At 41.1% G+C, this 16,282-nt stretch overlaps 1 protein-coding gene across 2 annotated transcripts in view; it reads left to right on the top strand.

Moving 5' to 3' along the window:
• MAPRE2 (microtubule associated protein RP/EB family member 2) overlaps positions 1-16,282 on the top strand; it is a 158,918-nt gene that overhangs the window by 27,546 nt on the left and 115,090 nt on the right. For both annotated transcript variants that reach the window (XM_044243170.1, XM_044243169.1), the window contains exon 2: positions 408-469. Coding sequence is in view for 1 of the 2 variants with exons in the window: in XM_044243169.1 (XP_044099104.1) it covers positions 408-469 (62 nt within the window). In the remaining variant the exon portion in view is untranslated. The remainder of the gene's footprint in view (positions 1-407; positions 470-16,282) is intronic.

Genomic DNA, 16,282 nt, shown 5'->3' with positions numbered 1-16,282 from the left:
GAGGTCCTCCTTCCTGGGGTTATTTGCTAATACATGAATTCTCATCACATCAGACTATCAGGGAGAAAGGTAAAAAGAAAAAATTATCTTCATAAAACTGACATGATACTGTTCACAAGCCATAATCAACCTCAAAGTTGATTTTATATATATATATATATATATATATATATAGTCATTTATATATATAGTCATTTTTATATATATATACTGAGAACCAAATGCCTTGGCTAACTTAATCTCTTTCCTATGGTAAAACCAACTGAATTTTGATGTTGTGTATGTGCTTTGGTTTCTCTTTCCATTACTAATCACACCTAACGAACTACGTTAAAGTCCTTTGCTCCTATGTTGTCATCCTATTAAGTATTCTTTTTCTTTCTTCTTTTTTTTCCCCACTCTCCCAGTATCCCACTCCTCAGCGGTACAGTTCATCTCGTCAGCCAGGGAGAGAGCCTGGATGCTCAAGGTAAGATTTAAATCTAACACGGTATAGAATTCCTTGTCTGCAGATTAAATTGAAGTATTCATGCCTTTGTAACAATTTATTTTCAAAATTCCATTATACAATTATAATGTATTATAATTCCCATAAACATGCTCCATTAAAACGTTATTTTTCAAACTATATTCCATTTCCCATGTGTATGAAGGGCTGATGAACTGCTATCAGCAATTCCTCTAAAAATGGTCAAGCCAATTAAAGTTTAATTTTGGAGATATTATTAGTGATAAGTGGAAGGAGAACCTATTAAGATGTAGGAAGTAATCTCAGGACATTTCATGATATTTGTGAACAATTTTTAAATTTCACTTATTTATAATAAAGAAATCAAGACAATTGCTCAGACTTTACAAAAGGGGATGGAGCATATTTGGGAAGGAGACAAAGACTTCAGCCTTTTTTTTCCCCCCCAGTTTGAGGTTTGTGTTTGAGACACAATCAGTTGACCTTCACTTATTTCCCACTGGTATTCTGAGTCTCTTTCTCTCTCATGCCTTCAAGGTTCATTCACCTTCAGTAGCTCCCTAGAACAAAGGAACAATTAACTGAAATTCCACCAGATGGCAATATTTGGAAAGCCATCCACAGAGGTTTCAAAGCTGAGCACTACTATTGTTCAGAGAATAGGTTCAGTGTAAGACATCCTCAACTTCCCCAACGGTATTCTAAATATCTCTAGTTTTGCTTCTTTCCCCCACCATATCGAAAGTTTTTACAAAAAAAAAAAGTATATTAGGGAGTATATAGTATATAGGGTATTTTCTTTCGTTTTTCATTGTGGAATAAAATTAGAAATGTCATTCTTAATTCTTCAGGGTGTCCGTATTAAAAGCTCAAATCGATGGATAATATACTATATTTGGTTTGGGATTTTGTGGTGATAAATACTAATGACTAATGGTCAGTTTTAAATTGAGAAGAGAAAGCTAAAATTCTTTAAAAAAAGAAGAAGAAGAAGAGCTTTTTTTTTTTTCTTTTTTAAAGATTTTATTTATTTATTTGTCAGAGAGAGAGGGAGAGAGAGCGAGCACAGGCAGACAGAGAGGCAGGCAGAGGCAGAGGGAGAAGCAGGCTCCCTGCCGAGCAAGGAGCCCAATGCGGACTCAATCCCAGGACGCCAGGATCATGACCTGAGCCGAAGGCAGCTGCTTAACCAACTGAGCCACCCAGGCGTCCCAGAAAAAGAGCTTTTTAAGGAGGAGAAACTTGCAGGTATAAAATACTTACTTGTACTGATTCAGAATAATTTATTTAAATGGGATGAGTAAACTTCATTCCTTTTGCTGTAATGAAAGTGGAGATCCTGAACCCTGACTGGACTTTTCAGAGACCAGAGCTGGGACAGAGGGATCCAGAAAGACATCTAAGGGCAGTTAAAATAGAAAGCACCAAAGAGAGTCACCTAGGCTTGCTTGGTACACCGAGAAGCAGACCTTGAGTGCTCTTGGAAACCTGCTCTTGTGCCACTAGCCCTTCTGGTAGGGGATTTAGGTGTCTGGAATGGTCCTGGTTTACTTCCATGGTCTTGGAATATAGTCTTATTAGTACCCCTTTTCACCCTCCAAAGTATCTCCATTTGGATGATAAATTCTATGGTTGCCTACCTTCTAGGCTGGTTTGTTCAAAAAAAAAAAAAAAAAGCTAATAGAAAAAGGTGGCCCAATACCCAAAAAGGGTGTGTGTTTCTAATCCTCCTTAGATCTAGGAGACAGAGCAAATGCTCCCTTTTCTGTAAAGAGCCACGTCATGAATATTTTCTGCTTAGCGGGCCATACAGTCTCTGTCATGACTACTCAACTCCCTCTAGTGTGACAATCACCATAGAGAATACATAAATGAATGGGCTTGGCTGTGTTCCAGTAAAGCTTTATTTACAGAAACAGGTAGTAGGTGACTTTTGGCTGGCGGGCCAATTCTCCACCATTTCCTCTCCCCTTACAAAGAAGACAGCCATCCTTAAATCCTCTCCTTTGTCTCCCTATCCTTTCTAGGTCTCAGCCTCCTTACTTAATCCCAGTTTCTGAGACAGTTGATAGTTGCTTCGGTGACTAATCTCAGGGGTGTGGTTCCTGGGCATCCTTGACAGAGACTGGCCGTTGGCTTCATATCCGAGTCTGTTTCTGCACTCTGCCCACCAGGCTTGTGCCTTGTACCTTGCGACCTAGAACAGCTGCCCTTTTGAGACAGTGCTTGCATCCTAAAGTTAATTCCTGAAGCAGTAGCTGTTCAGTAGACAATTTAATTTTATGCTTTGGTCCTCACTAAATAACTGTTTATGGAAAATATAGCCACATGAAGGAAAGATGAATGCTGGCTAGAGCAAATTTGTATTATAAAAATGGTACATTTAAAGGAAAGCTTGGAAAGAAAAAAATGACCCATAACACCATCCCAAAATAACTGTTTGGTCTCTTGTATATTTGCTTTGCTCACAAGTATTCCTGTTTTTCTATCCTGGATGTAAACTTTGTGTATCACTTAGCATTAGTCAAAAACCTCTTTTAAGAATTTTCAGAATTATTGTTAGGATAGAACAGTATTATGATATCAGTGTGTCCTAATATCCTCCAGTTTTCTTGTTGTTTTGACTCCATCTAATTTGTTTTTTTGTTTTTGTCTCTTTCCTTAGTACAAAATCCCAGAAGTGGATTATTCAGAGATATGACCATTCTTAGGACTTTTAATCTAGTTTACCATATTTCTTCCCAAATGGTTTGGAGTCCTTCACAAACATTTGTAATTTGAGAGGACTAGCCTCACCACAACTTGATCAGAAATAGCATTTAATTCAATAATACTTGGAGTGTCTCGTATATATAAAGAAGTGTGCTATTTGCTTTGGTGTGTGTATATATAAAAATGATAGGCTTGGGGCGCCTGGGTGGCTCAGTCGTTAGGCATCTGCCTTTGGCTCGGGTCCATGATCCCAGGGTTCTGGGATCAAGCTCCACATTGGGCTCCCTGCTCTGTGGGAGGCCTGCTTCTCCCTCTCCTACTCCCTCTGCTTATGTTCCCTCTCTCGCTGTGTCTCTGTCAAATAAATAAAATCTTTTTTTTTTAAATGATAGGCTTTTTCCACAAATTTTAAGTGCCTGCTCTGAACTATGTATTGTAAGTTTTCCACGCTGAGCAGAAGATAGCCTCTATCTGAGTTTGACCCTACTAGGAAACTAAAGTAGATATATATGATATCTATAACTGTATACAAAAGGAGACACACCATAGGAGAGATACAGAAAAATACATCGGGATTCTGGCGGTTAGAGATGGCATCTGAGCTGAACCTTGGAGATGGGTTGGATTAGAACATTTAGGTGGTGAGATTTGCTGTTCATTCCATAAACATGTACTGATAGCTGACTATATGTGCTGGACACCAGGCTAAAAGCTAGGGTTATAAAGGTAAACAAAACAAGGTATAAAGCTTGGCATCTAATGGAATTGACTGCTTTAAAAAAATAAAAAGTCTGCTGAGTCGGATAGCTTGTCCCTCAGAGAATGCATGGGGATAGGGATAAAGCCAGAGTCCTCTTTCAAAGAGGAGACTTTTCATGGCTCTTCCTTCGATACAGTCTTGTTCATTAGCTGTCCTATCAGAATCTGTGGGAGATAAGCTTCTGTAAGTTTGAAGGTCATTCTAACTGGCTGACCAATGTCCCAATTAAAATTGGCCTAGATTTCCAGCTCTCCTCTCCCCTGACCCAAATGAGACTCTTCACTGAGCAGTCCAGAGCTAGGGTTGGAATCACCGAGACCCATATCCTGGCCCTGATCCCGTGACGACTGAAACAAATCACCAAGAATTTCATTTGTATGTTGTTTTTCAAGCAGCTGGAAGGAGCCTCAATCTAATCCAACTGACCCATTGTAAAGATGAACGCTGTTGGTTGAGGAGAGTTGAGGGATTAGCCAACTGCCGGCTGTGGGGCGAACAAGCCATGGCACCAGACCCTGGCTTCGGGCTCCCTTCCTGCTTGTTCTGTGCTCACTGCTATAATTGACCCTGTAATCAGAGCTAAAAAGAGAATTTAGCCCACACATTTTTCCTTTACGTGCGTGTAGAAGCAACATGTATTCTCACCCAATTCAGACCACCACAAACAAACCTTAAATTTTAACTTCTAAATGAGAAAGCTAAACCGTAAGGAATAGATGAGTAGTAGAGAGAAGTGTGGAACAAATTCCTACATCTGCCATTTTCCTCCGTTAAGATCTGGGTGAATTACTTGGCCACACTGAGTTTTTACATGTTGAGTTTGTTGTAAGAATAATTGGAGGTAGCATAAGTGTCAGATACACACGGGCACTCGGCAAGTGTTCTTCTTGCTCCTTCTCTCCTAGAGCTACAGGCTTTTACAGGGTTCCTTTCATCTATTAAGGAGGTTTCCCTCTAAAACTCATGAGCATTAAACGATGAAATGAGAACACATTTATAAAAGTATCTGGTCTAGAACTTAATATTCCCATTTGTGAATTTCACTTACCTATACTTAAGTAGGAGTTTAGAGGTTTTCATTCATGGTCTTTACCCTTCAGTAGCTTATTTCGTATGGTCTGTGGATGTGTCGGTAAGATTTCAGAATTTCCTGATGTTTACTCTAAAATGTCAAATACAGAGATGACTCAATGAAGAAAATTTTTTTTCTACTTACCTGGATGTTTGAAAGGTCTTGGGCCAATTTTTTTTAAACTATGAAATACTAAGCTTTTTTTTTTTTTTTTTTTTTAGATTTTATTTATTTATTTGACAGAGAGAGATCACAAGTAGGCAGAGAGGCTGGCAGAGAGAGAGGAAGGGAAGCAGGTCCCCCGCTGAGCAGAGAGCCCGATGTGGGACTCGATCCCAGGATCCTGAGATCATGACCTGAGCCGAAGGCAGCGGCTTAACCCACTGAGCCACCCAGGCGCCCTGAAATACTAAGCTTTGACCATGGCCCCCATCACAGTGCAAGTGACAGAGAATCCATTTCGGGCCAGAAAGTCAGGGTCTCCACCGTGGCGGCGCTACAGCCCACCGTAGGGAACACTCATGGAGTGGGCAGTCCATGCTGAGCGCCATGGTGGGACAAGTCCCTGACGCCACTGGAGCCCCTAGCAGCGAGAACAAAGCCAGGACTGGCGCGAGGACATCCCACGAGGCTTCCAAGAGGCAGGGACCTCTCCTGTAAGCCCTGAAGGAAAAGGAGGAGCCAGCAGTTGTTGAGAAGGCGACTGGAGAAAAGGGAGGATTATCTAGGCAGAAAGTGTGCAGCCTCCTCAAAGACCAGGAAAGGAAATAAGAGAAGCATCTGGCATATCGGCTCCATTGAAAGAGGCTCAGTAAGGAGCCGCAGCATCCTGGGAGGCATGAGTGACAAGGCTGGAGAGGCCAATGAGGAGGGGCCTCGGCAGGCTGGTGAACACCTTCACCAGGGGGTATCCTGCAAGTGCAGGTTGAAGTACTGGAAGCAGAGCAGGGAAACCACCAGTTTCGTGGCTTAAAATGGTTCCCCTAGCAGCTGTGTGGACAGTGGCGGGAAGGGGATGAGATGACAAGAGAAAGTGAAAGATGCTCAGCGTCTGGTTAAGGAGGTGACAGCTGGGGTAGAGAGGTGCACGGACTTGAATACCAATTAGTAGGTGAGCTGGATGGGACCCAGTAAGGGAGAGGCCAGGGGTTAACTCAGTGGACAGGTGCCTTGAGTGCTTGCTGTGCAGTAAGCGCCACGTCAGTGCTGCAAAGGAAAATAAAGTCAGCTCTTGGGACTGCAGAGTGAGCGGTTGCTGTTTGGTGTAGAAGGGACCAATGAAGAGAGGTCTTTGCTGGAGCACAGAGTGACCCTCAGGGACCCCCATCTGGGATGCCGCAGTGAGTAATAGTCACCTGGGGACCATGGAGCTGCGTGGGATCCCTGGAACTTCTGCCAGTGGCAGTGTTGTGGTTGACACACCTGATGATGCCCACATGCCTGGTGTAAGTGGGAGGTTTGGTGGTGTTGCTTGCCAAGCCCGGAAACCCAGGGTAACAGAACATTACAAGTGTGACAGCAAGAACCCAAAGTGTAGTATTGAATGTATTGAGTGTAGGGTGCCTGTGACAGCTAAAAGGATGATGTATGTGGGGCTTTGGGGTCTGAACCCCAAAAGAGAAAATAAACCACAAATACAGCCATGGGAGTCACTAGTAGGTAAGCAGTAAGCCACGAGTATAGGTAAAATTGCCCAAATAGAGTAGAGCCTCCAAGATCAGCAATATTTAAGAACTAGACTAAGAGAAAGAATACACCCATTTTCATAGCGGCAGTATTGACTGTAGGCAAAAGATAGAAGCAACCCTTCATCAGCAGATGAAGGGATGAGCAAAGCATGGTATATACATAGGATGAAATATTCTTGTGCCTTAAAGAAAACTTGGTTACATGCTACAGCATGGATGAAACTTGGAGACCTCATATTAAAGGAAATGTCCGTCACAGAAAGTAATACTATTCGGTTCCACTTACGAGGTACCGAGAATAAAATTCATAGGAGGAGAAAGTAGGGTGGTGGTTTTCAGGGGCTGGGGGAAGGAGATGTGGTGAGTTATTCATTGGGTGTAGTTCTAGTTTTATAAGATGAAAAGATGATGCTAGTTGTACAGCAATGTCAATGTTAATACCACTGACCTGTACACGTAAATGGTGAAAATGGTAAAGTTTATGTTCTGCGTGTTTCCTACAATGAGAGAGACTGATTAGCCAAACACAGGAGGAAGACCACTTGTGTACGCTGTCATGGATGCCCAAGGAAAAGAGCATTTCTAGAACGAGCAAAGGGGGTTGATAAGTCCAAATGCTCTGCAAAGGTTAAGATGATAACTAAAAAGTGCCTCTTGATTTTCAGCAACGAAGAGGTAAGTTGATGATCTTGGCGGAGCTAATTTCAATGGCCTGGTCAAACTAGAATCCAAACCAGAGTCCAGGGCAAGTGGAGAGGGTAGGTTTAGATAAGCCTGAAGGTATTTGACAATAAGGAAGAGGAGAGAAAGGGGAACCTTTGGGGAGGAAAAGGGACTGCACAGTTCATTGACGCCGGGAAGGAGCCCAACAGAGCGGCATGAAAAGTCTGCTAGAAAGTCACAGAGCAGGGCTTCAAGAAGGCAGGAGGCCACTGGCCAGGAATCCACCTTCTCGTGGCACCAAGCAAGAAAGAGTAAGATGGCTCGCTACCTTGTAGGCAAATGTATAGGTTTGGGGGTGGGAAAAATCTTGTGTAATGACTTCAGTACACTCTGAAGTCAGTTGCAGTACCATCTGCTCAGGGAAAGTGGAAAGATCAGAGATATATCAGTGTATTAAAATGTCTGATGTATCCCAAGTAACTGAGTGCTGACTAGGGAAGCAGAGGGGTGATCTGGAAGCCCTGACACCCACTCAGTGTGTGTGTGGGGGGGTGGCCCACGGACTTACAGTTGTGCCGGTCTTGGAGGCAGAGTGCCTTACCCCCAGCGTGGCTCAGTAGTCCAAATGAGGCACATGCACCTAAGCAGGTGAAAACTTCCTCAGAGCTCCTTTTTTGGGAGAAACTGGAAAATTGATCATGAGGACAATATATTTAAAATGGGTTAATGCTTTGGTTGAAAGTTTGTAGGTGTCAAATGTGAGGGGGGCTGCGAATTGTTTTGGTTACAGACTTTTTTGCAAGGATGGTAACTCAAGATGGCCCCGTTGACAGAGTAGATTATTAGGGACTAGCCTGTGCGAACAATTGATTGGATGAATTCAAAGTGAAACTGAACGTTTGGAGAAGTTGCGTGTACCCTCCCCCTCCATTTACAAACTTGGATTGCCTCTCGTACAACTACTCTGTTGCACAGAAATAAAACTGCCAGTTGCTTAGCAAACCTTTAATGTTGTGTATCTTAATTGGAGATTTCTGCTTTTTTAAAAAATTTATTTTCAGTGTTCCAGAATTCATTGTTTATGTACCACACCCAGTGCTCCACGTAATCTGTGCCCTCCTTAATACCCACCACTAGGCTCACCGAACCTGAACCTCCCACTCCCCTCTCCTCCAAAACCCTCAGATAGTTCCTCAGAGTCCACAATCTCTCGTGGTTCGTCTCCCCCTCCAACTGCTTTTATTTAATTCTAGTATAGTTAACAATATGGTACTATATTAATTTCAGGTGTACAAGATGGCCCTCCAATAATTCTATTTGCAAAAATATGGATGGATCTAGAGAGTTCAGCCTTCTATGTAGAGTACCAGGACTTGGTTAAGTAATACTCATTTTGCTAGAAAAATGTCACTAAGATTACTCTGAGGTTGACCTACCTTATCACAGTACAAGTGGGCTGTGGCATGTGGAAAAGAATGCTATTGTTGTCCCCTAGGCTGGTGTCTGGAATACTTGTGTATATTGAGGCCCTTAATCAAGTGTTTCTTCTGCCCCCGTCACCATCTGAGTTAGTGTTTCCAGTCGAAGAGATGAAAAGTCATGAATATGAGGGATACCACCTGAAGGCTACACTACGTCTTATTTCCACTGATACCCTCAGAGCTTGAGAGCGGGTTTCTAAACGTCCTGCAATGATGATGTTCTAGATCTTTGCCACTTAACCTGATAGTCAGTAGTCAGGTACCCACCAAGTGTTGGAAATGGGACTGTGAAGGTTTCCTATGCATTTTAAGTCTTTAATCTCATTGTGAACAGTGGCTGCTGCATTGGGCAGCCAGCTCTAGAAACAGATTAGGTAGAACTGAAATTTTATTTTATTTTTTTAAAAGATTTTATATATTTGACAGAGATCACAAGTAGGCAGAGAGGCTGGCACAGAGAGAGGGGGAAGCAGGCTCCATGCTGAGCAGAGAGCCCGACGAGGGGCTCAATCCCAGGACCCTTGGATCATGACCTGAGCCGAAGGCAGAGGCTTAACCCATTGAGCCTCCCAGGTGCCCCTAGAACTGAAATTTTGAATACAGCTTACAAATAGAGCCAACCCAGGAAACTCACTCCGGTCTTTGATGTCCAGACAAGTCTGGCCTGGCCTTGTTCTGCCATCAGGTCAGTTACAGCCTAGGGATTCTGGTCTGTGTGAGGGTGAATAACGAGGGGAGGGAGTAAGATCTGAAAACCACCTACAGCCAAGGTGGATTCACCTTCAGTTTAGCCAAATAGTCTAACCCCTAAATACCAGAGTCCTATCAACAGAGAAGAAAAATCTAAGGAGAGAACAAACTTTATTTAAAGGCTAGTGTGGGGACGCCTGGGTGGCTCAGTTGGTTGGGCAGCTGCCTTCAGCTCAGGTCATGATCCCAGCGTCCTGGGATCGAGTCCCACATTGGGCTCCTTGCTCGGCAGGGAGCCTGCTTCTCCCTCTGCCTCTGCCTGCCATTCTGTCTGCCTGTGCTCGCTCTCCCCCCCACCTCTGATAAATAAATAAAATCTTTAAAAAAAAAAAAAGGCTAATGTGCATAAACACTCTGAAAGCGAGTTCACATAGGACGTCTTACCTGAAATTTTGTTTATGCTTGTTATAAATGTATTTGAGAGCTTACAAACTTGTTCAGGGCCCCTCGCTAGTAAGTAATAGGGGCAAGATTAGTACCCAAGCTGTTATGAACCCAAAGCTATTTCCACAAGCAGTACTCATGGCTGGAAACTTCAGGGTAGGATTGGAGGTGGAAAAGAGGTTATAGGAGGCGAACGACAGATTCTTGGTGCATCTCTTTAATTCTGATTATCTCAGAAGTTGTACCTGTCTTCCTCTGCCTGATTGCCTGCCCTCCTCACCTCCCACCATTTGAGTTTTGTCGTTCATAGGTTATGTGGAAATACAATTACTTGTGTCATAGAAGATGTACAGTCAATCATTTGAATTAAAATTACTCAAGGAACAGAGCTGTACCATCATCTTAGCTGCCATCTAGGCAAAAGTCAAGCTACTTGGTAATTATGTATCCTTCTGATGGATCTCGTGAAAAATACAGCAGATGAATCAAATGTCTCCCAGAGTTCCAGGGCTCCCTGCCTTCCTTCTCCAATGTCTTAGCTATAATGTTCCACTTCTGTAGGATTTCCAAAATTTCCATTATTGAAAATAGTAGAAATCATGGAAAGCAAATCACCTGTAACTCTAACAATTTATTTTTCTTTTCCTTCTGGTCCTCATTCATGTAATTTCACATAGTTGGAACAATACCTTGGGCATATGTCAGTAGACTGCTTTTTAATTTCCTTTTATGTCACAGGTTTCTCATGCTGCCACATTTATTCATGATTATAGTGTTAAGGTCCTTAGAATAGTCTATGAAATTGGCATCCTATTATTATTCGAACCTGCTATTGTTTGATTTACGAAGTCTGTTTCAAAGCGAAGTTTGGTGGGTTTTATTTTTTATTATTATTTTTTTAAATTTTATTTATTTTATTTGACAGAGAGAGAGAGAGATCACAAGTAGGCAGAGAGGCAAGCAGAGACAGAGGGGGAAGCAGGCTCCCTGCTGAGCAGAGAGCCCGATGCGGGGCTCGATCCCAGGACACTGAGATCATGACCTGAGCCGAAGGCAGCCGCTTAATCTACTGAGCCACCCAGGCGCCCCAGTTTGGTAGGTTTTAAACTTACAGATCCAAACTGGTGAAATATCCCTGACTGGAGGTCTCCTACCTGTGTGTTCCCACATCCCCTGAGAATAATTATTGTACTAGAGAATTCCAGAGAGGGTTATTACCTTAGATTTTAAGCTTTTTCCCATGTAATTTTTCCAAAACATGATATTCTTAAAGAAAAGTAGATGATACATTCTATTTTAATTCTCATGTCCGCCCTAGACATTAGGCACTTGATTTATGCTTCTTGAATTCTGCATAATCTATAAAACTACCTTGACATGAGGTTGTTCAGCGGCTCATACTGGGGCTGACGGGTTTTCAGCCTTGCTTACCTAAAATATCATTCTGCTTAAGCTACATGCACGGACGTGTTTGCTTTTGTTCTAAAGTTAGTCCAGTTTCAGTTCAAGAAAACAATTCAAATGCATCAGGGATTACCAGGTTAACATCAAACTACGTTGGGGAATAAGAATAGGAAAGGTCAAGATAAGCCTCAGTGCCTCCCTAGAGAACTAGATTCTAGGTAATGAGGATTCTTTATTTTCCAGCACTTCATACTCTTGCTTTGAAGTATGGTGTTAGTCCTTTACTGGACCAAGATGGTTCAAAATGCTGATGTGTTCAGTTATGATTTTTCAAGGCAATGACTCGTCTACATAATACCTACTTGGCAGAGTTTCTTTCATGGGATTCTTGACCTTCCAACTATGTTTTTTGCTCTTGGGGAGGGATACAGTTCAGACTTGTGTGAGGTAACGCCACTCACACAACATTGCTTTGGCTTACAAACTCGACTGAACCATTAGTATCATTTTCCAGTGCCCAGCTTAGAGAAAAACTTCACTTGGTTTGTCAAAAAATAAGATTTGAGTGCTTGGAATGTTGTATGAGGTCATTATTGCCTCCAAGCAGGATAACCATTCTTCTAGAAAGATGTCTTGAAATAAGAGTATCCTATCACTATTGCCTCCTGCTCAAAACAAAATTTAAGAAATTGCCTTACTCAGACACACTAGCTAATTTCTTTCCTTTTTTTTTTGGTTTTTGTTTCCTTAAAGTTATTTAAATTCCAGTTTACACAGTATAATATTGTTTCAGGTATACAATTTGGTGATTCAAGACTTCCACACAATATCCAGTGCTCATTGCAACAAGTACCCTCCTTAATCCCCATCACCTGTTTCCCCATCCTCCAACCTTTCTCCCTTTCCTGGTAACCATCAGGGCTCTATAGTTAAGAGTCTGTTTCTTGGTTTCCCTCTTTTTCCCTTCCCCATAATCTTTAAATCCCACATATGAATGAAATCCTATGATATTTGACTTACTTTGTTCAACATCATATTCTCTAGCTCCATCCACATCTTTGCAAGTGGCAAGATTTCCTTTTTATGGCTGAGTAGTACTCCATTGCGTGTATATCACATCTTCTTTAGCCAACAGTCATTGGACATTTGGGCTCTTTCCATAATTTGGTTATTGTAGATAATGTTGCTATAAACATCGAGGTGCATGTATCCCTTCAGTATTTTTGTATTCTTTGGGTCAGTGCCTAGTGCAATTGCTGGATTATAGGGAAATTTAATTTTTAACTTTTTCAGGAACTTCCATACTATTTTTCAGAGTAGCTATGCCAGTTTGCATTCCCACAAACAGTGAAAGAGGGCTCCCCTTTCTCCACATTCTTGCCAACAGCTGTTGTTCTTTGTGTTCTTGATTTCAGCCATTCTGACAGGTGTAAAGTGATAGGTCATTGTAATTTTGATTTGTATTCCCCTGATGAGTGTTGTTGCTCATCTTTTCGTGTGTCTGTTGGCCATCTGTGTGTCCTCTTTGGTAAAATGTCTATTCATGTCTTCTGTCCAAAGCTTCATCTCATCAGAACTTCAATATTTTATTGTATGGGAGATAGCAAAATATGAAGCATTTGCTTTTAAATGTAATTCCATTTAAGTAAAATTATTTTGGATTTCAGAGTAAAAATGGTAGAGAATTGTGGTTGAAAAAAGTGACATTTCTGGCACAAAGAACAATTCACTTGGATGGAATTCAATAAATGGCTTTAAATATTACAAAAGTTTGGCTATCTTAAGGATGGCCATAAAGGCTTCAGAAGAGGTGGACTTTGAGCTGAACCTACTTTTGTAAAATAAGGATTAAGGAGAAGGAAAAAGCCCATTCCATGTATCGGTCAGAGGTAATAGGAACACCATTAACCATCTCAAGGAGAGTAGGAGGGGATGATGGATTCTTTAATGTGATTACTGGAGGATTAAGAGAGAAAGATAAATTAGGATCAAGTAGTTCTGAGTCCCAAATACCAAGTAATTTGTCTGCACTTTGTATTTAAACAGTGGAAAATACTGAACACAATGCAAATAATTGAGAAACACTGAATTCTCTTTTTAAAGATTTTATTTGTCAGGGAGAGAAGAAGTGCAAGCGCACAAGCAGGGAGAAGCCAGCTCCCCACTGAACAGGGAGCCCGATGCAGGACTCGGTCCAAGGACCCTGGGATCATGACCCAAGCCCAAGGCAGATGCTTAACCCTCTGAACCACCCAGGGGTCCCTAGAAACATTGAATTCTAAGATGATAGTCCAAAAACCAAGCTTTGCTTCCCTTCTCTCCAGATCATCTGTTGAAATAACAATTTAAAAAGAAATTTATGGCAGTTCTGGAAACAGGAGTAAGTACCAGAAATTGACGAACTTCTGGAACATGGAAAGGGGGTAGGATTATATTGCCAATTAAAAATATTTTAAGACAAAAATATGGGGGAAAAAACCCAGTTGAAATAATTCAAAGAATTATTATAATCCAGATTAAATAATTCTGAGGATTGAAGATAACAAAAATTTTATCCTTAGAATGAAAAGTACTGCATTCCTCAAACTCCACTACCCACTTGCTTAAAAAAAAAAAAAAAAAAAAAAGTTGCCATGGATAAGACGAGCTTAGAAATTTTTAATTCTTGCGAATTAAAAATCAAGGGAAAGACTTAGAATGTAGACAGAGTATTCTAGAGTCTAAAGCAAAAAAAAGATGAAAGATACTGAGATCTGAAAGCATGGCTTAGAAGTTCCAACACAGTTCAAGCCTTTAAAGGAAAAAACAAATCAGAAAGGCCTAAAGATTCAGATTAAAAGAGGCCAAGCCTTTACCCAGGATATAGGACATCTTAGAGCTTCTGGTGTGGAAAGTTAGACAATGAGAAGATTACCAACTCAAGTGATCACCTGAATGGTGTAAACTTTGGTACATAATGTTAGAAGCTGGGAGACCAGAGAACCAGGCTTTCAAAGCTCTGAGGAAATGGATTTGGGAACTATAATTCTGTACTCACCCCAACTATCAACAAAGTATGAGAGCAGGTAGGAATTTCCTGACCTGAAGTCTTGAAAACTTTACCCCTCTTCTCAAACAACTTGAAGATATAGTCTAGGAAAACAGGACAGAAATAGGTAAATGTTAACAAAACACCCCAAAACTATGGAACTACTAGGGGAGTCCAACTATAAGAAACATCAAGATGCCAGCAGCAATAGTAAAGCAATTGGCCTAAATTAGTGGGTTCCATGAGGAAGGTCTTGTAGAAAAAAGTCATTCTGCTATAAATTTAGAGTTATAAATCTGAGTGTCCTTTATCATACAATGATAGTTACAGATTTCTTCTCTCAGGGAAAAAAATAGTTAAAATCTCTAGGAAAACTATGTAGATGCAGATAGGTCAAATACATGAATATGGTAAGATTCAACTTCAGCTTTAAAATAAGGCATGCTTTTGGACAATTAATGACCTGTGGAAAGATAATCTATTTGACCTTGATGGTTTTGTTAGGATATTCTTCGGATTGCAAGAGATAATGAGATTATATTTCTTTCCCTCTGAAAGGTGACACCACTTGTGTTTTGGAAAGAAGAAATGACCTAATCATAAGTGCCATTTATTAGACTTCAAGTTTAGAAGCAATCTACAGTCAAAACAAGGAAGCCTTAAATACAGTCATAGAACATAATGTAAATATGAAGGATAAAGTAGACCTAATGGTAAAGTCATGCGAATTAAAAGCAGGAAAGTTTGTGAAGAGACCTAAAATGGAGAGTTGATAAGTCATGTTGCTTGGAATGAGTCAAAAATAAGATTTTAAGAATGGTGCTTAAGGGGAGCCTGGGTGGCTCAGTGGGTTAAGCCTCCGCCTTTGGCTCAGATCATGGTCTCAGAGTCCTGGGATCGAGCCCCACATTGGGCTCTCTGCTCAGCAGGGAGCCTGCTTCCCTCTCTCTCTCTCTCTCTGACTGCCTCGCTGCCTACTTGTGATCTCTCTCTGTCTAATAAAATCTTAAAAAAAGGTTTAAAAAAATGGTGCTTGAAAGTCATAATGGTAATTGCTGAAATAATTCAAAATATTAACAATAATTGAGAGAGGCAAGAAGCAATGGAAGTGTTCAATTTCTTTCATAGTAGAAAATACTGTGTTGATACACTAAGAATAGACCATACTTGGGGGCACCTGGGTGGCTCAGTCAGTTAAACATCTGCCTTCAGCTCAGGTCATGACCCCAGGGTCCTGGGATCGAGTCCCACATTGGACTCCTTACTCAGTAGGGAGCCTGCTTCTCCCTTTTTCTCTGCCTGCTGCCCCCACCACCCCCTGCTTATGCTCTCTTGCTCTCTCTTGCTCACTTGCTCTCTGTCAAATAAGTAAATAAAATCTTTAAAAAAAAAACCCAAAAAACCCTGACTTTTTAGAACTACAATTGTAACTGCAGAAGAATTAAACAGAATTGAACAGAAGTAGTTCAAACAGATAAATTACTTAAAATGGTATTGGGGTAAGGGAAAGTAGTAAGAGATGTTTGCTTTTAATATTAGGCAGTCTGTATGTCTTCACATTCTTCTGCTTAGTCCATAAATTATAAATAGTAATTGAGAGGATTGAAAGGAGAGCACAGATGGACTTTTAGAAGTTTTCACATTTGCCTGTAGCTCAGGTGACATTAGGGAAACAAAGAAAAACTGAGGGGCAATTGGAGAAGAATGGGTAGGATTTGGTGGTTCAGTAGATAATTGAACAGTATGGGTTTTTTGTTTTGTTTTAAGGGAATAAAGCAAAGATGTATATTTTTAGACTCCTTGATGAGGGTTAATCTGAACTGAAGCTATGGACAGAATGCCCCCCCAGGATAATATACTTGTTAAACTTG

Source organism: Neovison vison, chromosome 3, assembly GCF_020171115.1.
Source record: "Neovison vison isolate M4711 chromosome 3, ASM_NN_V1, whole genome shotgun sequence".
Lineage (NCBI taxonomy): Eukaryota > Metazoa > Chordata > Mammalia > Carnivora > Mustelidae > Neogale > Neogale vison.
The sequence above is the reverse complement of the archived record's forward strand: the minus strand, read 5'-3'. Positions and strand labels throughout refer to the sequence as shown.